A 26,480-nucleotide genomic window follows, 5' to 3' on the forward strand; every position below is an offset into this window, starting at 1 on the left:
CTTGACCTGCTGTAGTGGTCACTTATTGGACATTAATAATATTATCATATGTTATCTTATCTTATGCTTTCTAAGTGATCTTTGACATTTGAATATTTTTACTTTCTTAGTTTGTTTCAAAACACAGTTTCCCTGTAAGGAAAAAATTCACATTCTTGCTTTCTACATTTTATTTTTATGGGAGCCGCTTCAGCGCTCCCACTTTGTATTGACATCATTGTACCCAACAGTACCCTTGACCTGCTGTAGTGGTCACTTATTGGACATTAATAATATTATCATATGTTACCTTATCTTATGCTTTCTAGGTGATCTTTGACATTTGAATATTTTTACTTTCTTAGTTTGTTTCAAAACACAGTTTCCCTGTAAGGAAATTGACCTCTCTATAGCTCTTACATCGTCCAAAGGTCAAATGACTCGTTGGACATTAATATAATTATTCTATCATATATCTCATGCAATTCTCACATCCATTCCAAGTGGGCAAAAATGACAAGAGCTGCTGGTAGCTTCAAAGAGATTGACAAATTGAATGGATCATGCCTCCATTATGAAATTAAAAAACAAAGAGAGCTGACAAGAAAATTATTCCAATGGCAATTTCCATTCTTCCTTGAATTACTTTGTGGAAATTCGGGCTGAAAGTATCTCAACATCAAATGCTCCAGCATATCAAAATAAGGTGAATGCACCTGAAAATGGTCACTAGCAGCATCATGACTCCGCACATTATTTATGCCAAGTAACTTGAGAGAAGTCAACCAAATTCTGCTGCTTAATAGCTACTGAGAAATGGGATGCCTAGACCAATAAAATTAGGATTCCACAAGGACACAGCCCCCACATTTCCCATGCTCCCAGGATGGGAAGGACGCCTGGGCAAATGCAGTGGGAAATGATTCCCCAAGGTGGGGGACACATTTCCCCAAAAGGGGGACTTCTGGGCATCCCCCCTAGAAAAGGGTGCTTCTAGGCATAACCCCCAAATTTTGCCTATAAAGGCTTAAAAATGGTAAAACAAAAAAAAGAAAGAAAAGAAGCAAAAACGATATATTAAAAAAAATCGTTTCCTCACTTTCACTTTTATTTACCTTTTATTCAATTTTACTCCTCAATGCTTATTTTATTTTCAATGTTCAGTGTCCATTGATAATTTTAGTTTTAACCTTTTTTGAGACTTCACTCTAGATATTGATACCCCCAGACTGAGCCTTTGACTTGTCACTCTTTTCTATTTTGACTTCGAGTAATTTCAATTTATTATTTCAGACTCAGTATCTACAATTTTTCTTAATACTAATTTGATTCTAGAATGACGAATTTAAAGCAATGTATCAATATTTTATTATTTCTATTTAAGGTTTATGAAGCAATGTATTTCATTACTGAATCTTAATCTAAATCATGTTTATATCATCAACAAGTTTGAATTTAGTATTATTTTACTGTTTATTATTTACATTGCACAGTGACAAATTTGCATGGGATGATATGTTATTGTTGGGATTTTATCATCATTATTTTTATTTTTGTACTTTTTGAGATGGGGACCCTGACATCCCCCCTGAATTTCCCCAAAAATTGGTGGTGTTTCCACACGTCTCCCATGTGCATCTCCCCGCTCCCACTCTCCCCTGTCCTGGAAACTTGGTGGTACATTGAATAAAAGTAATTTCTACGATGCTGCTATCTTCTGAGTGTAATTTTGCTTACAAACTTAAATATCACTAACCGCACCTGGATCTAGCAACAAGAAACTATGACTACATTTGTTTTAGCAATAAAAAATAAAACATAATTCAAATCAAATACCTGCTTAACCATCTGATGGAGGATTTTACAAAAAAAGTAAGCAGTCCTTGCAACACAAATCAGAAACCTTTTGTTGAACAATAGAATCAGAACTCAAATGTGTATGCCACATAAAGGGTCAATACACACTCCCCATCAATCAGGTTAAGCTAGTAAATTGTACACACTATCTAGGCTGCATGCAGTTTCCACAATTAATACTGTTAACTGTTCATTTTCTCAGCTATAACAAGGCAAGAATATTTTAACTAATCAAGGAATGCTATTAAGAGTACAGATAGCAAACCTCATTCTCCATGTTTTCAATGGTAGACATTGATTCCTTTGAGAGAATGGTATATTCAGCTAGAACTTCAACAGATGGACCTGCCTCTAGAATAGCAGGAGCGCGAATAAAAACAGCACGAAAAGTTTCTGGTCCACCTTCCTCTGCTGCAATCTTAGGAACTGGGAGTTCTGTTTCAAAACTATTCAGCTGCATTCAATCCAAAAATGGAATGCATTTAGTGGCATTATTTGTGTGACTAACTCTATCGACCATATATATTGTACCTACGAAGTACCTACAAAGTGCCATTTAATATAGGTCAAACAATATTAATGAGTTAAAACTCTAATACATCTATTTTATACAAAGAAACATAATCCTCAACAAATGTTAGTTCACCGGATTGTCCTAGTTTCCTTAGACTTGGCATACATAATATATATGATTGATAGCTTCTTCTCTCACAAGATGCATAACAAAACCTTGAGGAACATTAGCTTACAGATGATGACAGTTACCTGGCTGCCAAAGAAGTTACGATGGACTGTACAATCCAGCCCTCCAATAAGTTCCTGCCCTCCTGATTTCTGTCCTGAGTAAAGCATCATGAATTCTGAGTTAATTTTTTAAATCATTCAACATATCATTACTTTAATTGCATAAACAATTGCACCCCTCAATTCTAATGAATGGCAAACTTTACAAATCAGTGACTCACCAATTGCTTTGTTTGCCAAAAAGATAAGTCCTGCACATGTACCCCATATTGGCTTTCCTTTTTTATAAAAGTCTTGCAATGCTTGAATCTGCATGTTGAGAGATATAAGATTAAAATAAAATATGTTGATGGCAGACGCCCAAACTTATGCAATATATCTAAATCCAACTTCGTTAAAATGTTGCATTACATTTTTATCAACTCGTGCTCTCTTCAAACATTTTTTTGTTGAAAATTGGCAGCCATGGTCAGAATTTCATCATTAAAATTGATGGAGAAAATTCAAATTTTGGCCCTTGACCAAGTCAGCCTAAGGAAGTCAAGTCGGCCCCAGAGTGGAAAATGGTCCTCCTAAATCACATATAAATTGACCATCGTTGACCTTATTTGGAACATCACATCAACACATCACATCGATCAAATCTGATCTGAAATTCACAGTAGCCATCCACACATGCGAAGGAGGAGAGAGCGGATTCTGTTCTGATCAGCGTTGACTTTCTGTTTTGGACTGCGTTGACCAGTGTTGACTTTCTGCTTTGACCGAGCTGTTTGGACTGTTTTGGGAGGCCAAGTATTCCAGGAATGTTTGACTTTTATTTGACCAAATTCATTTCTGTTTTCTGGGCACATTGCCTAAGGCTGACGACAGACTTGGACTAGGGTTTGACCACAGGTTTGACTGAGATTTTTTACTAAAGCTTGCCGAAGGACTTTATCTCTGTTTGACCGAGTTCTGACTGAAGAAAGATGGCTGAATCTTTGACTGCATTGACCAAATCTTTGGGACTGTTTTCTGTGTTGACCAAAGGTTTGACTGGGCTTTGATTGCAGGTTGACTGAGGCATTTGACTGAACTTCCACAGGCCGAAATTCGGCCCTCTGTTACAGATCCGAACTTTGACCAGATTTGACTCTCATTTGACTGATTTTTGTCTTGGTTGACTTGGATAGTCAAAGGGTTGACTTTCACTCGTTTATGGATGTACTATTGAAGTATGTATCTCATGCTGAACATTGATTGACTAAGAAGAAGAAGAATTGATTCTGGGTTTTCCCCCTTGTGGGGTTTTGCCCTAGTCTTTGACCAAAAATCTCTGTCTCTCCTTGTGCTTGGTTATCTTCTATTGTGCATTACTGTTTACTGTTCTTTCTATAATTGCTTAACTGTTACTGGGGTGAATGAAATTGTTTTAAATGATTATTACAGCATAAAACACTGAAAAATTAAGGTGAAGATTAGCCATTGGAGACTAGAGAACATCCCTTTGAGACACTTTTCTTGCTGACTGGGAATCAACTCTCTTGGACATGATGACTTCCTCTTCAAGATTGAAGAGAAGTTGAATGATGCCTCCAACTTTGCAGCATGGAGGGATAGATTGGATCTTACCCTTGAAGTGAATGATGTGATGGAGTATGTGTAGGGCCAAGTAGCTGAACCTGTTGAGAATGTCAATGCCAGTGTCAAATCCAAGTACAAGAAGGGTGAGATCAAGGCTACGAAGATCATCATTGACTCTCTTAGAGACCATCTCATCACCTATGTGTCCAAGCTAAAGAAGTCAAAGGAGATGTATGACAAATTGATTGGGATGTATGAGGTCAACAATCTTAGCCAAGTCATTTCCTTGAAGAGTCAACTTCGTGACATCAAGATGACCAAGTCAGAATCTATAACAGCCTACTTCATGAGAATTTCTCAAATAGGAGATCAACTTCTTTTCATTGGAGAAATCATTCTTAACAAAGAGCTCTTGCAAATAACCCTTGGAGGACTCCCCATGTCTTGGGAGACATTCATTACAAGCATTAGTTGCAGAAAAGAGCTCCCTTCATTTGATGAGCTTTTGGGCAATTGCACTCAAGAAGAATCCAAGCTCATTTCCAGAGGAAGAATTCAGAGACAAGAACAGGGAGAACCTACAACATTTGCAGCCAATGTCAATAAAGGAAAAGGAGGAGGAAGACCTTCCAAATGGAAATCAAAGAAGCCAGCTCCAGCATTCAACAATAATAGGAGGGACTTGTCCAAAGTCCAATGATATAGGTGTGACAAATTTGGCCACATAGCCCGAGATTTGTGAAAATTTCAAGTCTGAAATCCTATTGTAACAACTGGAAATTATTTTTCTAATTTTAATATAATTTAACAATTTATCTGCTAGTGCAAACATCAAATAATTCACAGTGCAACCTTCACAAATAAACTGCGCAGAGGCTGTTTGGACGGCTCACTTGGAACTGCAGTCAAAGCTCGGATTGATAGTGGGGGTGAGGAAAATTCCTCACAAAATTTTTGCCAGTAGTTTCTCTGTAGGATTGCCAGTTTTCGACATCCAGATTGTACTCAGAATTTCTCACCACTGCATAATAATAAAACCCTCAGTTGTTGCATTGGTTTTCCCAAGTTGGGTTTTTCCTAGGATATTTGTCCAAAAATCACTCTGTTAATTTTTTATGTGTGTGTTAGCATTTCTCAGTTTCCAACGCTATTATCATCCGCAGTTTATTTGTGAAGGTTGCAGTGTGAATTATTTGATGTTTGTCGTAGCAAATCAATTGTTAAATTAAATTAACAATTAGAAAAATAATTTCCAGTTGTTGCAATAGGATTTCAGACTTGAAATTTTTTTCACATGGTATCAAAGCGTGATTGATCAAATAGGGAAGCTCGGAAGTGGAGACAAAACAATTCATTGTTCAGAGGGAGCAGTAGGGCAATTTTTATGGGGGTTGCATAGAGCCTAAACCAGGCAGTAAGAGTTGCTCAAGGAAGTTCGATTTTTCAATGCAGGCTGGCAGAAAAATTCAGCTTGCCAATAGAGTGATTCTAGCAAGCAAAGGGAGCAGCAACTCAAGTGTTTTCGTGGGCATATTCCTTGTTTGGGCACAAAAGAGTTTTGCAACAGTTTGCAGTCGCAGAATCAACGCCGGGTGGAAGAGAAAGGCACACATAGAAGAAATTTCTCTCAAGGGGTTTCGAGTTTTAGAAATCCAAACTTCTAGTTGCAGATGGAAGTAGCAGCAGATAGATTTTCTCACTCCATAAAGGAGTGTGAATAGCAGTGCTAGCAGTCAAGCAAGGAAGAGAAGGAGCATCCAGGTTTATTTTTCCCAGTTTTTGAGCTTCACAGATTTTGCAGCTTTGAAGGGATGATCGTACGAGATTGCCAGAGGAGGTCGTGCAAGTTACCCAGAATGCAGAACTGGGCAGCAATTCGACTTCTAGTTGCTGGAAACAAATACCAGAGGAAATGCGAGTTGTCTAGTGCAAGTTGCAAAGAAAGGAAGGGTCCCATCCAGGGACTAGGCTTGAAAGGAGATAGTGAGGCACCAAATCCAGAAGGAGTATGAAACTCAAGCATGTTGAATGGTCAAGGTCCAATGTAGTTGCAACAAGGAGATCAGTCAGATCAGTTCCGGATTGTTCCAACGAGACCATCACCTTTGCTACAGGGACCCAAAGTATTCTGTAGCAGGATGGATCAGTGTCAGTGATGCATTCAGATTCCAAGGTGACAGTTGCAGATTAGTAGCAGTCAAGTATTGAGGAGTGCAGTGCAGTGTTGGCAACAGTATGGCAGTGTCAGCAACAGCACCGATGTAGCATCAGAGTTGTGCAGTGGTTGGTGGGTAGTAGCCAGACATCAACAACGTGATAGAGGGTGGTACAGAAGCAAGGTGTTGTGGCAGTATGTGCAGCATTAGAGATAACACCTTCCTCGCTAGGAGGGAGTGTTAGTTTTGTAGCATCGGAGGTGTTTTAGTCTCGAAACTTTGTGGAGAGGCTAAAACACATGAGGTCTCCATAACCCAGGAATTGTTTCTTGAAATTCCACCTAGAAGTACCTCAATTAGATTATTAGCCTAATTTTAATTAGTTCCTAAGTCTAAACTTAGAAAAAGGGGTTAATTAATCAGTATTAATTGAGATAAGGTGTGAATCATCTAGAAACTCACACGGATCGACTACGATATGATTTTGGCCCTTGATTAAGTTTTAATCTTGGCCATTGGAGGTCCAACAGAGAATTATAAGAAGTCGATGGGTAGATGGAGAACACACTTGTGAGAACCACAGACAATTCAATTTCCTTGGAGAATTCGATTTTCTAGAGAGCCAGCAGTGTTGGAAGAGTTCGAGCTTCAATAGGGAAGCAATGACAAAGAGGGGCAGGGATAGTGAGCCAGAGGAAGTTTTCCAGATCCAGTGAAGTGCATTACAAAGAGGCAAAAAGAGCCACAGTGAGACTGATGCAAGGGTTGCACAGAAGCCTCTAGAGGCAATTCGATTTTGTTGGAGAGTAGTCGAGTTTCAGTTCCGAAGGCCGGGAAAGGGTTCCAAAAGGCCGAAGAGACAGTTTCTCAGTCAGTGGCAGACAGGACGGCTACATGAGCAGTTGATTCAGGAAAAGCATAGAAAGGATTGCGCAAGGGTGACATAGGGCTGCGCAGTTTGGACGACTCACTTTGAGTTGCAGTACAACTCTTTGTGGTTCTCACAAGTGTGTTCTCCATTTACCCATCGACTTCTTCTTATAATCCTTTGTTGGACCTCCAGCAGCCAAGATTAAAACTTAATCAAGGACCAAGATCATAATTAAAAATAGGCTAATATTCTAATTGAGGTACTTCTAGGTGGAATTTCTAGAAATGATTTTTGGGTTATGGAGAGAGCTCATGTGTTTTAGCTTCTCCACAAAGTTTCGATACTAGAACACCTCTGATGCTACAAAAACCAGCAAGATTGTCCTGTTAGAAGAAATGCTCAAGGCCCCACAACAACAACAATAATGGAAACAATAACAACTTCAACAATAGAAGGAAAGAAAGAGGTCCTGCTACCCATGTAAGTGTTGAGAGACCCAACGTCTTTAAAAGAGGTCTAGAAACTCAAGTATGCTAATAATGTTGCTAGTACTCAATCTAAACATTGTCTTGTTGTTGCTCTTTCTAGCTCATCTTCAAATAGCATTGATAGCTGGCTAGTGGATAGTGGGACACCTAGACACTTTACTGGGTATTGTGAAGTCCCCTCAAATTTGGTTAAGAGGGAGACTAATTTGAAAATCATACTTGGGGATAATTCTATTCATCTTGTCAAACGGTCTGGTTATATTTCTTTTCATTCGGATCCTGGTCAAACCATTCATCTACAAGATGTGTTGCATGTGTCGAGCTTGAAGAAGAATCTTGTCTCCATCTCTGCCATGGAAGACAAAGTGTTTAGAGTTGCATTCATTAATGGAAAAGTCCTTGCCTGGCCAAGGAGATCTAATTGAGGGCAGCCTTCACACTCGGTGTCAGAAACGAAGGCCTATACAGAGTTTGTGGGCAACCAATTCAAGCATTCGTAAATGATACTACTAATCAGTGTGAGCTTTGGCACTGGAGATTTGCTCACCTTCATTATAAGGCATTCACTAGTTTGAGCAGGATGGTTACAGGGATTCTAAAGATTCGAGTGGAACATGAAGGTGTATGTCGGGGAAGCCCTAGTGGAAAGAATGTCAAGGAACCATTCCCTTCTAGTAGCAGCAGATCAAGGAGATTTTTCAACTTATACATTCTGACCTTCATGGGCCCATGTCGGTGACATCACTTGGAGGATATCTATATTATGTGGTCTTTGTTGATGATTACTTCTCCCGTAAAACTTGGATCTTCTACTTGAAGACCAAGGATCGGGTTTCGACATGTTCAAGAACATCAAAGCTCTAGTGGAAAATGAAACTGGAAAGAAGATCAAGATCCTATGGACAAATAATGGAGGAGAATATACTTATAATGATTTCAAAGACTTCTACAGAGATGTCGCAACTAAGAGGGAGGTAATTGTTCCATACAACCCTCAACAAAATGGAGTTGTTGAGAGGAAGAACGGGACCATCATGGAAGTAGCCAAAGCCATGATTCATGACCAAAATCTTCCCATGCTTCTGTGGGGAGAAGCAACAAATATTGTTGTATATTTTCAAAATAGAAGCCCTCATCAAATCTTGGGAGACAAGACTCCTGAAGAAGTCCTTATAGGAGTGAAACCAGAAGTTGGACACTTCAGACTATTTGGCTACCCTGTCTACATCCATGTACCAAAGGAGAAAAGGTCAAAGCTAAAAGCTTCAGGAAAGAAAGTTACATTTGTTGGTTATTGTGAAAATTCTAAAGCTTACAGGATATATGTGCCAGGTCAAAGGAACATTGAGTTCAGTCAGGATGTGACCTTTGATGAAGATGTTGCCCTTGGAAAAGCAAGGGACTCTCCTATCCCTGCCAACACTGAGAGAAGAGATGATACTATGGATGTAGATGCAAAGCCATCCATGCCAAAGCCTGACCTTGCAGATGAGCCTATGGCACCCATGGATCCTTTAGATCCTCCTCCTTGTGATCCTCTTACTAGGAAGAGACCTTTGTGGCTTTGTGATACTTTACAAGATGCAGGGAGACATTCAGCCCCAAGAGGCACCTTCGGAGAAAGTAAGCAAGCTTGTAGATATCAAGGATATGTTGCATTGATGAGTGACATTATACAATCTGAACTGTTGGAATTTCCAAGTCTATCCATCAAAAATTCTTCCTGTACTATCTGATTTATTTCTTCCTACTTGTTCATTTACTTAACAAGTTATTTACCATGTAAATACTAAAAATAAATACAAGTATAGTATCAACACATACAGATCATCAACTGAAAGAGACCAAAACACAAGTGACATAGTTATTTTTGGACTAATGTCCCTGGAAAAAACCAATGCGGGAAAATCGGTGCAGCTATTAGAGGGTTTTATTATTAAGTAGTTTTAGAATACAATCTACGTGCCAGAAATGGCTCACCCAATAGAGAATGCCCTTGGCAGTAGTACCTCTCAGTCGGAGACAGACATCAGTTCCAATCTACCCCACGAAATATCCCAGCGTCAGCCTCTAGGGTCTGTGTCAGCCGCTCTGGCCTAGAGTCAGCCTATTTGGCCCAACGTTAGCCTCTCGGGGCTCTGTGTCAGCCTCTGTGTCTCCCACGCTGGCCCTCCTCAGGCTCTGCGCAGCTCCTGGCTGCCTCTGCGTGGCCTCTAGCTGGCTCTGCGTCAACCCTCTCCCGGCTTCTGCGTTGATGCTCCCGGTACTATCTCTGCCTCTCTTCTACTGTATTCACTGCCCCTCAGCTGCAACTCTGATCACTCCTTCAATTTCCTCAGCAAGCCCTGCCCCAAAAAATCGAATTCTTGATCAACTTGATGTGTTCTCCAACTGACCCTCAAGCCTCTTCTTATACTTTTCTCGTTGACAATTCAACGGCCGAGATTAAGTCCCTAATCAACGGCTAAGATTAGATCTGGCTTGATCCATGACTTTTGGACCATTCTAACTCAGTTTTATATTAATTCACATTAATAGTTTATTTTCCCTAAGTTTAAACTTAGGAACTCCATTAAAAATATTAATTATTTTAATATCTCCCAAACTAGTTAGATTCTGCCCAAACCATTTTTGGGTCTTGGAGATCTCATGTGCTTTAGCCTCTCCGCCAATTTTCAAGGCTAGAGCACATATGATGCTACCCCAAATCAACATGAACAACTATGAAGTAGTGCAGGAACAGGTTTGGAGAGATGTCATGATAGAGCAATATCGGTCTATCATGAAAAATGATGTATGGGAGGTTGTTCTGAGACCTAAGGGGAAGTCTGTTGTGACTTCCAAGTGGATATACAAAATCAAACATGCAGTTGATGGTAGTGTTGAGAAGTTCAAATCAAGATTTGTGGCTAGAGGGTTCTCCCAGAAAGAGGGAGAATATTATGATGAGATATTTGCTCTTGTTGCCCGATACACTACCATCCAATCTATTATTGCTCTTGCTGCTAATCAAGGTTGGAGTCTTCATCAGATGGATGTGAAGACAACTTTTCTTCATGGCATACTCAAGGAAGAAGTGTACTTGGAGCAACTGCAAGGCTTTGAGGAACATGACAGGGAAACCCATGTTTGCAAATTGAAGAAAGCCCTCTATGGATTGAAGCAAGCCCCCAAGGCTTGGTATGCTCGGATCGATGCATATCTGATGAAGCTTGGATTCAACAAAAGCAATGTCGATCCTAACCTCTACTTCAAGGTTGTCCAAGGTATGCCTTTGATTTTGGTTTTATATGTTGATGATTTGTTCTTGACAGGAGCAAAGCCTCTGATCATCCAGTGTAAGAGGGAGCTTTCCTCCGAATTTGAGATGAAAGATCTTGGGTTGATGCACTATTTCTTGGGCTTAGAAGTATGGTAGAGACCCAAGGTTGTCCAAGGTATGCCTGTGATTTTGGTTTTATATGTTGATGATTTGTTCTTAACAGGAGCAAAGCCTCCGATCATCCAGTGTAAGAGGGAGCTTTCCTCCGAATTTGAGATGAAAGATCTTGGGTTGATGCACTATTTCTTGGGCTTAGAAGTATGGTAGAGACTTGGACAGATTTTCCCCAACCAAGGAAAATATGTTGTCAAACACTTTGAGAGATTTAGGATGGTGGATTGCAAATCCATGGCCACACTGATGGAGGAAAACTTCAAGAAGTTAAGTGGTGAAGCTGCAGGACCAGATCTAGTGAATCCTATGTACCGGCAGCTGATTAGGGCTTTGATGTTTCTGGTCAACAATTGACCTAATACAAGTTTTGCTATTGTTAAAATTGGCAACTAGGGCCAACTTCCACCTTAGGACAGTTCATATGATGGATATGATTATTGCATTGGATTCCTCTTTTCAAGAGGTACAATATTGATATAAAGATCATCTCATTTTGACAAGTAGAAATGGAATTTTGAATTTATTCTTTCTCATAGACAAATTGTCAAGGTCGGCCTCAGTCAAATGTAAGCTCAAGAAGCCCAATGGATGTGTCTCCTCACCCTCAACGAACTGTATAAATAGAAGTGACCCTTCTCTCATTTGGACATCACTCATCCCATCACATCTTCTTCTCTCTCCTCTCTTGATTGGTTCGTACAACTTGGAGGCTCTCTCTCTCCTTCGCACGTGTGGAAGAAGGCAAATTTCTGGAATGGTTTTGGAGGCCAAAAATTTCAGGGCTTAGGTCAAGCGTTGACCAGCATTGACTTGGAGTATTTGACTAGCGTTGACTTCTGTTTTGTGGGAAGAATTTCGATTTCTACATGCCGCATTCTTTGGCATAGATTTCGAGGTGATTGGGGACTATTTGACCGAGTTGACTGTTACGTTGACTTTCTAGTTTGACCACATAATTACAACAAACTTTGACTGGGTCGACCGAGCAGGTTTTGGGTTGACTTTGACTCCCTTGGAAGGTCGCATTCTTCTGTTGTTGACCGAGCTGCTTGGAGGACGTTTTGGGGTAGCTTTGACCACCGTTGACTTCCTAGTTAGGGCTGCATTGACCGCTGATTTGGCAGAACTGTTTTGGGCATGTATTTCTTATATTTGTACTCTCTCTCTCTCTCTGTTGAACTGTTGAAGAATAATAAGAAGATTTGATCAAAGGGTTTCCCCACATTGGGGTTTGTACCTGGCATCCACCACATCTTGTGTCCTCTTGTCTTGGCTTGTCTTCTGCATATGTTTTTATGTTCTATCTACATTTGATGTCAATGTGTATAAGTTAATGTGATTGCTACTGAAGATAATTGGAAATTGTCATTGGGTTGATAAGGAACATTGAAGTAACTTGTCCTAAAGCATAGAACATACCATTGTTATCTAAAATTAACAGTGTGGCAGAGACTTGGATAGATTTTCTTCAACCAAGGAAAATATGTTGTCAAACACTTGGAGAGATTTGGGATGGTGGATTGCAAATCCATGGCTGGAGAAAAACTTCAAGAAGTTATGTGGTGAAGCTGCAGGACCAGATCTAGTGAATCCTATGTACTAGCAGCTGATTGGGGCTTTGATGTTTCTGGTCAACAATAGACCTAATACATGTTTTAATATTAACACCTTGAGCTAGTTCATGGTGGAACCTTTGCATGCTCATTTTGCAGTTGCAAAACATCTGTTGAGATATCTACATGGGACGATCAATTATGGACTGAGATATGCCTTCGATGATGATTTGAGACTACATGGATATACAAATGCAGATTAGGCTGGAAGCGTTGCCAAAAGAAGAGCACATCAAGGTGTTGCTTTAGCTTGGGATCTACCATGATTTCCTAAGTGAGTAGGAAGCAAAAATTTGTCGCTCTTAGTACAACCGAGGCAGAGTACATTGCAGCTAGTATGGCTAGTTGTGAGGTAATGTGGTTGCGAAATCTCCTTGTAGAGTTGTTTGATCAGGTGTTTGATACAGCCGTAATATACTGTGACAATCAAAGCAGGACCAGATCTAGCGAATCCTATGTACCGGCAGCTGATTGGGGCTTTGATGTTTCTAGTCAACAACATACCTAATACATGTTTTGCTATTAACACCTTGAGCTAGTTCATGGTGGAACCTTTGCATGCTCATTGGGCAGCGACAAAACATGTGTTGAGATATCTACATGGAACGATCAATTATGGGCTGAGATATGCCTCCGATGATGATTTGAGACTACATGGATATACACATGTAGATTGGGCTGGGAGTGTTACTGACAAGAAGAGCACCTCAGGGTGCTGCTTTAGCTTGGGATCTACCATGATTTCCTAGGTGAGTAGGAAGCAAAAATTTGTCACTCTTAGTACAGCCAAGGCAGAGTACATTGCAACTAGTATGGCTAGTTGTGAGGCGGTGTGGTTGCGAAAGCTCTTTGCAGATTTGTTTGATCAGGGGCTTGATACAACTGTAATATATTGTGACAATCAAAGCAGGATCAGACTTTCAAAGAATCCAATATTTCATGACAAGTTGAAGCACATTGAGATTAGGTAACACTTCATCAAAGATAAGGTACACAAAAGAGCAGTGGGGCTCCAACACATCTCTACAAATGAGCAAGTTGCAAACATTCTCACCAATCCTTTGTTGAAAGCGAAGTTATTATTCTTCAAAGAGCAGCTTGGAGTGCAGGAGAATCTAACCCTCCTTGTAAGGGAACACTGCTGATCAAGAACACTAAGCATATGCTCTTCCCCTAGTCTTTCGACTAGCCATTGAATTGATGAGGGGGGAATGAGCAGCAGAGCCCCTGGGTGTGAGGTTACTCCTTGAAGCCATGGACTTGGCTAAGTAAATGCCCCAGTATGCATCCTACCTGCAAGTCACCTTTGTGTCTTTATTGACCAAGAGCCATATTGAGGTGGTTAAGCTTGTTGAGAAAGCCACCCATCTGGCCAGTGGGTGAGGAGACTTAGGTGTGTGTGTTCTTTACCAAAGTCAGATGTGACTGCCATGGACTTGGTTAAGGTAAATTGATCTCCCCTAAGTGTTGGAGTCAGGTGTTCTACCACTTGATTACTGAGGATCAATCAGTGGACATAGGGTGTGTGATCTTTGTTAAAATGGAACTAGTGTCAGCCTTCATAATTATGATGTCATGACTTGATGTAATCATTGTACTTTTCAAAAAGAAATAAAAGAAAATATTTATTTTTGTAAAAGAAAAATTATTTATACATGGTTTTCTTGCTAGTGGTTTTGGTCCTAGGTTATGCACCCATTGAGTGCTCTAGAGAGTTAAAGTCAAAGTCATAATGTGAAACCCCTATAAGGGCTCTTGTATCAATGTAAAGAAAAATATTTGTCATAGAGACTATCTTGAATTCGCCCTCCAAAGACATTCTTATGCATTCGACTTACTAAGGGAGATCTAAGGAAAATCAAAAGTGCGAAAAGGAGGAAGAAGGACAGCGAATCTGGAAGATTGTTTTGGTCTTGAATTTTTGGTTTATCTCTCTCTTTGGCAGCCGAATTCTTTGTGGAAGGTCAGATTGCCTCAGATCTGAAATTGTGAAGTAAAGAACAGATTTTGTTTGGGTGGTTGACCTGGTCTCTTGGTAGATGGTTTAGTGTCTTGGTCTTGGAAGTCTTCATTGAAAATTCTATAAGGAGTTCTTTGGGTTTTCCCCTTTTGGAGGGGTTTTGCCGTGGCTTGGAGCCTATTTCCTGTGTCTCTCTTTGTTTGCATCGTGATCTTCTTGCTAGCATTTATTTTGATGATGGAAAAGAAATAATAATGATGATGATGAAGTGATAATATATGTCACGTAAATGTCAATGTTAAAGAGAAATCATGTAATAAACTAACCCAAATGGATGCCCTATATTTCTCAACAATCTTTACCAAGGTCATTTATGACTGCCATGGACTGGGTTGTGGTAAATCGATCTCCCCTATTGTCATGTTGATCATTCTTCTTCTTCTTTGGATCAGGTCATCATTGCTCGACTGAGATGAGATGAGCTTCTCTTATGTTGAGACATGTACATCCGAGATGAGTGCCGCCGGAAATCCTTCCTTAGCTGAGAGGGAGCGTTGAAAATTAGCAGCTATGGTCAGAATTTCATCATTAAAATTGATGGAGAAAATTCGTATTTTGACCTTTGACCAAGTTAGCCTAAAGTCAAGTCGGCCCCTAGAGGAAAATGGTCCTCCTAAATCACATATAAATTGACCATCGTTGACCTCATTTGGAGCATCACATCAACACATCACATCAATCAAATCTGATCTGAAATTTGCAGGAGGCATCAACACGTGCGAAGGAGGAGAGAGAGGATTCTTTTCTGAACAGTGTTGATTTTCTGTTTTGGACTGAGTTGACCAGCATTGACTTTCTGATTTGACCGAGCTGTTTGGACTGTTTTGAGAGGCCAAATATTCCAGGATTATTTGACTATTGTTTGACCAAATTCATCTCTGTTTTCTGGGCACATTGACTGAGGTTGACCGCAGATTTGGACTAGGGTTTGACTGCAGGTTTTGACTGAGATTTTTTACCGAAGATTGCAGGAGGAATTTATCTTTCTTTGGCCGAGTTCTGACTGAAGAAAGAAGGTCAAATATTTGAGACTGTTTTCTGTGCGTTGACCAAAGGTTTCACTGGGCTTTGACCGCATGTTGACTGAGGCATTTGACCAAACTTCCACAGGCCGAAATTCAGCCCTCTGTTGCATATCTGAACTTTGATCAGATTTGACTCTCTCATTTGACTGATCTTTGTCTTGGTTGACTTGGATAGTCAAAGGGTTGACTTTCACTGGTTTATGGATGTACTATTGAACTATGTATCTCATGCTGAACATTGATTGACTAAGAAGAAGAAGAATTGATTCTGGGTTTTCCCCCTTGTGGAATTTTTCCCTAGTCTTTGACCAAAAATATTTGTGTCTCATTGTGCTTGGCTATCTTCTGTTGTCCATTACTGTTTACAGTTCTATCTATGATTGTTTAAGTGTTACTGGGGTGAATGAAATTGTCTTAAGTGATTATTACAGCATAGAACACTGAAAAATTAACATTTTTATGTTCAGATGATAGAACAACAAAAACAGCTGTTTTACTTAAATGTTTGAACTTCCATGCAATTGACTGGGGTTGTGTACGGGATTAATAACAGAAGCTCCTTGGCTTCCATTGTAACGTCTGTGAAAGGAGGCAAAGAGTTGGAGTTTAGTGCAGAACTGTGCTGAAGACTGACAGAAGCAGCAAAAACAGAAGGAGAAAGGGCTCTTTCCTGAAAGATGAAAAGTCTGTTTGAGAGTGTAGAGAGACAGGCTAGGCTATTAAATGCAATAAAATCTATAGGTGTATTATCCTTTGTTTTCCTTCATAAAATCTTTTGCAGAAATTGTGGTAGTGATATTTTTTAGTTAATTATTGTCGAATTCATGTATTGGAGAAATAAATTCAATTGCTGAGTAATGTTTTGTAATTGTTGTCTGTAGAAGACTTGTGTTGTAATTCTGATTTGTAATGGTAGGTAGGGTAAGTATTTTGTCATCATATTTGTATCTACTTGTATTAAAACAATATAGCATAATATTAATATTAATAAATTATAAGGTGCACTTGGAGTTATAACTGCCTAGGAGCACCATGGGGGCAATGAACCATGCATTAAAAAATTGGTAAAAGGTCAATGCCATTTCATTAGGGTTCTCCCAAATACCAGTAGGTGCAATAACTATCTGACAACAGTCATGAATCACTTAAACAAAATGGTCATGATAATACCATGCAAGACAACAATTTCAATGCAGCAAGCCACACAATTGTTCTTTCAAAAGCTATGGATGCACTTTGGCTTATCATCAATCATCTTTGATCGCAACCAGTGTTGATAAAATCACCAATTTTTTATCGTGATTTTTTCAGCCTGAAAAAATCACCATTTTTTCCTTTTAACGGTTTTTACAGTTTTTTGCCAGTTTTTCTGATTTTGAAAAAATGAATATATTTTGTATTTTTAAAAGTTTGCTATGGTTTGATGATTTTTTGACAAAGTTTCCAAGAAGATGTTTTTTGGACACTCACCGATTTTTTGCTGATGTCAATTTTTCCAATACTCATCACAACAGTAGGTTTCTCAGCTACTTCTGGCAGGCTAAGGGAATTGATGGACACCAATTTGAAGAGTAGCATTGCCTTCCATCCACAAACAAATGGTCAGACTAAAGTAGTGTTACCGCTCACACTGTAGGAGGGATAAACTTGTGATTTTCATCACATCACAGGATTTTCAGGATGACATGGATGGAGCATGGGATGGACTTCGGGTAGACACCTTGAAGCTTCTTCCATTCATGATGGTTTTGGCTTGCGCTCATATGCTTGGAGATGCTTTTTTATTTGATTGGGTTGGTGTTTTGGTTAAGGAAACTCACTTTTCTACTTGGTGGAATGGCATGGTCATGGTTCTTCTGACATCTACTAGTATTCCTCATGTTGATGCCTTTAATTCATGAATCCCTCTTTCTATATGTTTCATGGATGCTTGCTACTTTACATGTTTGGCATCATGGTGCTTTTCTTGGTATATTGCTCATCGTATCTAGAGAATGCTATACCTTTGTCCAGGTATAATGGTTTTATCTAATATCACCCCAAGGGGTTGGATAATGATGATGTGAGGTGTTACCCACCATCCTGTATGACAGTTGATATCCACAGAGTGCATTAACAGGCTGCATTTCAAGAAAACTTGTCCACGCTGCACAGGAGCTGTGATTGTTGCTAAAATGGATGGGCACTCAGTGAAGTTGGAGTAACAAGGGGCCCTTTTATACTCCTTGGTACAGGGGGAATGCATGGAGGAGTTTGAAGCTTCTTATTTGAAACCATTCAGGAAAAGAATTCTGGTATCGGTCTGGTTTCATTGATAAAATCAAGGAAGTTGTACCTCTGGATTGACATTCTGATCTTTTACATGAGACTTTCTCAAGCAAATTTACATTAGGAACCATGTGAAGGAAATGGCAGAAGCTGGCTTCTGGTTCATAGGATGGGAAAATTAAGGTATGGCATATACAAACAGGTTAGTAGAGCATGCACATCCTCAGGGTGTCACAAGCCTTTCCTTTTATCGTGATGGCAGTCATCTTTTAAATACATTTTTTGACAGTACTGCAAGAAAACATGGTATCGGATCTGGCAGAGCATTAAAGGAAGTTTTTCGTCATACATCTTATGTTAATGATGCAATATTCACAATTGATGAGGGTCATGTTATTATTGCTTCTAGTATTGCACTGTAAAGGTTTGGATTGTCTAGACAACAGACTGTGATCCTGAACTTTAAGGGAAAAACAAACATTGGGTAGATTTAGAATGTGCATATTCTACTAACTAACCCTATTAATTGTCGTAACTAAACTAGATGGGGCCAACTTCTTCAAATCAACTTCTATGCAAACCCTAAGGCTACCACGAAAATAATTGCGTCAAACATCCAAGATCAACAGTTTGCCAAGCCTATTGGCAAACAAGTCTACAAAAGCTCATAGGTCAACTAGGAGGGAACTCCAACCACAAAGGATCTTGAACCTGTTTTCGATCCTCTAGATTAAATTTGTCCTCTATGACTAAACATAGGCTAAGAACTAACAATTTCCACACACTATACTACAACACCTACGTCGTTGCCTATGTTTTAAAAAGCAGCCCAAGTCAACTCGGAGTCTGTCAACTTGGCTGAGTTTACTTGGGACCACTTCTACTCAGCCTTTAGCTTGGTTCAACACCAAAATGACCATACCTAGTCGACCAAGTAGATTAACACCCCCCGCCCACCACCACACATTTGCCTCACACCTCTCTCATTGAGCATTTGTGAACATTTGGAGTTTTGAAGCAAGATGATATCTCAAACAACAGTTGTGAGGCTTGAGCTTGGTGTTGGTTTAACAATTGTCTCATACTTCACACCTCTCTTATTGAGCATTTGGAGTTTTGGATCAACCTTGAAAAATGGTGATCTAACTTTGAGGTTTGAAGTAAGAACTTTGCATAATAAGAATTTGAGATGGAGTTTTCAATGTTGCATATTTGAATTTTACCATCGCCCCAAAATTCAAAGACCTTTGAACTTTGAAGTTTGAAGTAAGAACATTACATAATAAGAATTTAAGATGGAGTTTTCAATGTCGTATATTTGAATTTTACCATGGCCCCATAATTCAAAGACCTTGCATGAATCCTTGCTGACAATGTTGATGAGAAAATTTATTGCAAATATTGAAAGGAATGCATAAGGGGGTGAGGGTGCGGGTGGGGGTGATGGGATTCATAGGTTGAAAGAATACTTGGTTGCTAGAAGAGCCCAAGCTGCCCCATGCATGGTCCCTTAGAGAAGATTGGATAAAATTGCAAAATTAGCTTGAAGACAAGTCTAGGAAAAAGGAGATGATTGTAGCTATGTTGCAGGGGAGCACCCCAATTAGCTTGAAGACAAGTCTAGGAAAAAGGAGATGATTGTAGCTATGTTGCAAGGGAGCACCCCACCCCAACCCCCGAAGTGTGCTTCCATTTTTACGAAGTGTGATTACCTTCATAATTTTTTGCTCCCTACATATTGCAGGAATGCAGTTACCTTCATAAATTTTTGCTCCCGACCCATTTTGGAAGCGCTCCCTAAATGCTCATGGGAGTAGAAAAATGCTCCTACTCAATTAGACGATTTTGGCCAGAAAAACTGGAGCTTGGGAACCAAGCCAAGGTTCCAAAAGGGTTCAAAATGAATGTCCAGGGTTTGCGAGATTTAAAACACTCACTCACTCCAATTTTCTCTCATTCTATTTTTCATTTCAGTTATCTTTGCTAGGAGGGTTTTGAGAGGGGTTTTGCTAGTTCTTGAGGAGATTGAAGGTTGCCATACAAAGATTGAAGGGAGATTGGAGAGCTTGAAAGGGAGATTCAACCACCATTAAAAAGCTAAAAAGGTAGGCTTCCAAAAGGGTTCAAAATGCATGTGTAGGGTTTGTGAGATTTAAAACACTCACTCACTCCAATTTTCTCTCATTCTATTTCTCATTTCACTTATCTTTGCTAGGAGGATTTTGAGAGGGTTTTTGCTAGTTCTTGAGGAGATTGAAGGTTGCCATACAAAGATTTAAGGGATATTGGAGAGCTTGAGAGGGAGATTCAACCACCATTAGAAAGCTAAAAGGGTAGGCTCTAAAACCCATTCTTGTTCTTTTTTGTTTTGGTTTTTTTGCATATGTTGTAAACTTGTATATCATACTATGTTGAATATTTGAATGATCTCCTCCCAGTCATTCCCATTTCTCCTCCATCATTCTATTGCGGGCAAACTCAACAAGCACATAGGTATGTCAATGTGGTATATCTTTTTGGTTCCAATTCTTATTATGATGGTGGTGTTAGGAGTTGGAGGCCATCAAATACGCATGATAATGATGAATAAATAGAAATGCACAACACATACCATCGAAAGGAGGATGAAATGGATGGGGATGAAGAAAATGAAAATGATAGTGATGATGCACAAAAACCCAAAGAGATCTTAACACCCTTGTGGAAATATATGACAAGGCCTAGGGGAGGTGAAGGGGGTGGAATCACAAAAATTTTATGCCCCCATTGTCATACTACTTACACATGTTATTATACCCACGTGGGAAAGCATCTATGTGGGATTATGCCATGGGATGAAGGTAAGACCATAGGAATCAAAACCTATGTGAAAGTGCCACCAAAAGACAAACTCAATACAAGAGGGAAGAGGAAGCAACACAAAACAAATCCAAAAGATCAAGGATTGAACATGAAAATTCACAAAGAAGGTTTAGTGGTCGATCCCCATCCCCCCACGCTAGTGTATTCTCACATCCGCATTCAGGGCATATAACAATACCAGATTTCCTTGACCAAGGTTGTAAGGATGATATGGATGTAAAAATTTTCAGGTTTCTATGTGATTGTGGTGTACCATTCAATGTTCTTTGCTCACCCTATTGGCATGAAATGATACAAGCCATCAATGGTACCGCTAAAGGATACAAGATCCTCAAGTATAACAAAGCTAGAACTATGAGACTTGACAAGGAATGAGCCAAAATCCATGATGTTCTAGGGAAATTTACAAATTCTTGGAACCATTGTTTACAAATTTACAAATTTGAACGTTCTTGTGATAGCTAAATTATGGCTCTCTAGTAAAGATCCTAAAGACTTGGAATACAAAGGTATCCATTTAGGATAAATAAATATATATTGAATAAATGTACGAAAGAATGATATGATTTGATACAATGGAGCTCCGTATATATGCCTAGGCAAAGTTCCCTTTCATTAATAGTCATGTCCTTTGAGACACATCATTTCATTATCCTAATTATAATTTAATTATGATAATTTATTTATATTATTTTATATATTTATGTTTATGACATTGCCTTCCCCTTGGAAGTGCTTCCTCCTCAAAGCATATTTGTGGAACCTCTATGGAACCTTGTAGTTATTTGATACTCGAGGTAAATTGTTATTATGAGACTAAATTTTGTCGATATCAATATCTTTCAGAACATAAGTCAGTTATGCTAATACAATAACTAGTTAAAGTATTTGGTTTTGTGATGAGGATGTCAATAAGGTATTTTTGTAACATGATTTTCCTTTATTGTGCCTTTAGCTTTTTCTTGGCTTATTTTCGATATATGATCTTCACATACTAATGTTATTGGGTTGATTGCTAGATCTTCATTTGAAATTTCCATCATTTGTGTTGCAATATCTGAGTATGTTTTGACTTTGATTGGATCAACATCTTTGTGAGTTATGAGATTCATGGGATCCATCATCTGTTTTGTTCCTTTTTCCAAAATTTGGGAGCTACGAGATTAATGGGATCTGTATCCACAATTTAGACTTTTTTTACCTAAAGACTTCGATGACTTTGTTTGTATAACTTGTTCTATTTTGTTTTCCAATGATTGTTTATCATTCTTAAGCTTCTTGATTTAAGTGAGTATATCTTGATTATGATTATTTAAATGTGAGGGTTCTTCATTTTCTAATTCATCGACATTATTTTTTAATGTTTTAATTTCTTCCAACAACATTTGATTGAGTCTTTTCAAGTGGGAATTTTCTTCATCTTATTCTGAAAGGCCTTCATTGAATTTCTTTTCGATGTCTTCATTTTCTTCTTCTAATTTTTGCTTCGTAGTCTTGGACTCCTTGACTTGTGCAAGTAATTTCTAATCGTTCTCTTTTAAGCAAGAAATTTCCTTGTTTTTATTCGTGATAATTTCATTAAATTCTTTTTGCATATTTGATATTGACTTTCCTGATTGTTTTTTTAAAGAAGCAGGGGGGGGTGGCGGCGGGCGAGTCCCTCAACTAGAAGCTATATATTAGCCCAATTTTCACAATTTTTCACAATATTTACATATATGTACAGAAGCGCAATGTTCACAATAGTTGTCGGGCAGCGCAATCATGCGACAAGGGTTCGAACACGGGTGGGGAGGCGGAAAGCCATCCATCCCGACCACATGAGATATACGCCCAAGTGCTACTTTCCTAATTGTTTACCTTTCATATCCTTCAGATATTTGGATGAAGGCACTATGAAATCTGACTTCATCGTAATTTCCTAAACTGCCACCTTCTTCTTCTTATTGAGAAATATCAAAAAAAAATCTCTATGTTTAAGATGGAGGTACCTAGTTTTTCAAACTAGAGTAAATCAAGAATTATGTCGATTTTTCTTCAAACATAGATACAGCATTGAATTGAGGTATATGTTCATAATAATCAATTGTCACTTGTAAGTCCTTAATTTTATAATGTTTCTTGTGAAAAAAATCTTCCTTTTCACCTATATTTGATCATGGAATTGAAATTGATTTGCCGGATTAATATTGATGGATTCCTTGTTGTTCCTACAGATAATAATATTAATCTCTTTTCCTTGAATAATCCCTTTTGATGTAAAAATATGCAATTTGCAATTGGGAAACCTTTCTAAGAGAATCTTCCACTACTAGTCTCCATTTTGCTTTGTTCATAATTTATACCAAACGACGTTTTAATAATGAAGATTATGTATTCTTCGTAATGAGTGAATGTATAAGGTGTGGAAAACCCACTTCATCAAATATGCCTTCAATATGTAATTTGTTAAAATTGGCAACTAGGGCCAAACTCCATGTGGGTCACCTCATTTATGGCAGCAAATATTTTTCCTAGATTCCTCTTGTCGAGAGGTGTAGGATTGATCTAAAGATCATCCGATTCTGACAAGTATTTATGGAGATATAAATTTATTTGTATTTACTTAACAAATTGTCAAGGTCGGCCAACAATTAAATGTGTGGCACACATGCCAAGTGAATCATAAAATACAAGAGAGGTTGATTCATTTTCTCATCATCTCATCTCATTCATTCTTCCCTCTCTCTCCTTAGGTTTGGATTATACAAGGAGCAGCTCAAACGTGGGAAGGAGGACGCATTAGGGCAAGGAGGACGCAGAAGCTGCTGAAGGTCTCTTTGACCTGCGTTGACCAAGTTTTGACTCATCAAGGGTGCGGTTTTGGTGTGGCTGCCTCTCCTAGGCAGGCCGCAAATTTTGGCACAAAAATCGAGGCAGTCCGTGCACAGGTTTGACCAACATTGACTGCCCTAGTTTTGGGCAGCAAGTTGACTTCAGCGAATAGCAGTTTGACTGTGTTTTTGGGGTTGTTCAAGGGTTGTTTCTTCAGGCTATTTGTTTCTTCAAGCTGTTTGAAGGCTAATTGACCAAGCATATTGGAGTTGAATTTCAACTCGTTTGACCAAGTTTGACTTTGTTGATCTAGGGTTGGCTGCTGCTGAGATAAAATTACAGAATTCTGATTTTGTACTATTTCTCTATGCTGAACTACTAAAGATAAAAGAAGATTTGATCAAAGGATTTCCCCGCATTAAGGTTTGTCCCTGGCTAGCCGCCACATCTTGTGTCTCTTGTCTTGGCTTGTTTTCTGTTGATCGTTTAATGTTCTATCTACACTTTACTTAATGTATATGTGATTGCTAATCTGTGGCTAATAAAAAAAATAAAAAAGGTAAACTGCTCTAAGCATAGAACATACCATAACTTAACATGGTATCAGAGTTGAGGTGAAGACAAAGGCCAAGCAAGAGCAATCACCAAAAAGAAGGTTGGCAAGGCTATCCTAAAAACTTCATGGGGTCCTCAACACTCTTCCTCGCCGAAGACAAGCTCTATGAGAAGTCTGACTATCACGGATGGAAGATGTCTCTCAATCTGACTTTAGAAGATCAGGAAGTGTTGGACCATGTGAGAGGCAATACTGTTGCGCCTCCATCAAATGCATCCGCTACTGCCAAAAGCAAGTGGTCCAAGGGAGAAGTCAAAGCAAGGAAGATCATCCAGGACTCTATCGACAAGCGCCTGGTGGCCTATGTTTCCGAGCTGACAACCTCCAAGGAAATCTACAATAGACTGGTGAGTTTATTTAAAGTTAATGATGCAAATCAAGTTTTGTTCCTTAGAAATAAGCTGAAGGAAATTAAGAAGGGCAAAGATGAGAGTATGCAAGCATATTTCTTAAGGATCACCGAGATCAAGAATGATCTCCTATCTATTGGGGAAGTAGTTCCTGACAGGGAAATGACTATCACAACTCTTGGAGGACTGCCACCTGAATGGTATATATTCAGGACTACTCTTCTCAACAATAATGTCATCCCAGGATTTGAGGAATTGATGGCTAGATGTATTCAAGAAGAGACAAGGATGGAAGAGCAAGAAATGCCCGCACTTAAAGGCCATCCCTCTGCCTTTTCTTCTCATGCTAAAAGAAGAAACAATTCTGGGGCTAAATCCAAAGGAAAGGCTGGACCAAAGGGTGGAAGAAAAGGTCGATGTTACAATTGCAACAAAATGGGCCACTATGTGAGGGAGTGCCCTGATAAAAGGGACTCACACCATGAAGATGACCAAAATCACTCTCAAGGCGATCAGAGGAATGGCAGGTCCAATGGCAGAGGTAAAAGAAATGCCAAAAATCAAGGAAGAGGACAACCCTTCAAGAAGGCAAGAAACTCCAGGTATGAATCTAATGTTGTTAACAATAAGTAAGATGAATATTGTCTACCAGCGGCCCTCTCTACTACTACTCCCCCGGACTCGCTGGGAAATTGGCTTATTGATAGTGGTGCCTCAAGGCACTTCACTGGCTACAAAGAAGCTCTCTCCAATCTGATAGAAAAGGAGACCAACCTGGAAATTGTTCTTGGGGACAACGCAAAATATCCCATGAAAGGCGTAGGGAATGTCACTCTTCAATTGAATCAGGGTAATACAATTCATTTGCAAGAAGTCCTATATGTACCTGATCTCAAAAAGAACCTGGTGTCCGTTTCGGCAATGGAGGACAAAGGCTACAAGGTAACCTTCATTGATGGCAAGGTACGTGTATGGAAAAAGAATTTTAAGGAAGCTTTCACTCTTGGGTTTCGAGTCAATTCATTATATCAGGTTGGAGGAAGTCCATTGGGTGTCATGTCTTGTGACACATCACTTCAGTCCGAACTATGGCATCGAAGGTTTGCTCACCTTCATTATAAAGCTCTACCCAATGCAAGACAAATGGTGACAGGGATGCCCGAGTTCCAAGTAGAGCAAGAAGGTGTATGTCCTAGATGTGCCGAAGGGAAGCTCAAAAGGGGACCATTCCCCTCAAGCCAAAGCAAGACCTCCGATATATTGCAGTTGGTTCACTCAGACATATCTAGTATGATGCCTGTGAACTCTTTGGGAGGATATTTATATTACCTCACTTTTACAGATGATTATTCTCGCAAGACCTGGATATACTTCTTGAAAAAGAAGGATGAAGTGTTCACTTGGTTTCGTCACTTCAAAGCCTTGATCGAGAATCAAACCGAAAAGAAGATCAAGATCTTAAGGATTGATAATGGGACTGAGTATGAATCCAATGAGTTCCATGACTTTTGCAAAGAGGCTGGCATTAAGAGGGAGACTACAACACCATATACTCTTGAGCAGAATGGTGTGGCGAAAAGGAAGAATCGTACGACTGTGGAAGTTTTCCGTGCTATGCTCCATAATCAAAGACTTCCGAAGTTTCTATGGGCCGAAGCTACGAATACCGCCGTATATGTGCAAAACTGATGCCCTCATCAAGCATTGGGTTCCAAGACTCCCGAAGAGATGTTCACTAGTAAGAAACCTGACATATCTCATTTTAGAATTTTTGGAAGTCTGGTATATTTTCATGTGTCGAAGGAGAAGAGGAAT

At 39.3% G+C, this 26,480-nt stretch overlaps 1 protein-coding gene across 1 annotated transcript in view; it reads right to left on the reverse strand.

Annotated features, from left to right (window-relative positions):
- The window catches only part of PDX2 (pyridoxine biosynthesis 2), a 109,150-nt gene that overhangs the window by 51,834 nt on the left and 30,836 nt on the right, over positions 1-26,480 (reverse strand). The window contains exons 3-5 of the mRNA XM_089377494.1: positions 2,802-2,889; positions 2,602-2,675; positions 2,102-2,290 (exon numbers count right to left, since the gene is read on the reverse strand). Coding sequence (XP_089233620.1) covers positions 2,102-2,290; positions 2,602-2,675; positions 2,802-2,889 — 351 coding nt within the window. The remainder of the gene's footprint in view (positions 1-2,101; positions 2,291-2,601; positions 2,676-2,801; positions 2,890-26,480) is intronic.

This window comes from Pinus tabuliformis, chromosome J (assembly GCF_031772625.1).
Source record: "Pinus tabuliformis cultivar Carrire ecotype Pingquan chromosome J, CPIR1, whole genome shotgun sequence".
NCBI classification, from domain to species: Eukaryota; Viridiplantae; Streptophyta; class Pinopsida; order Pinales; family Pinaceae; genus Pinus; species Pinus tabuliformis.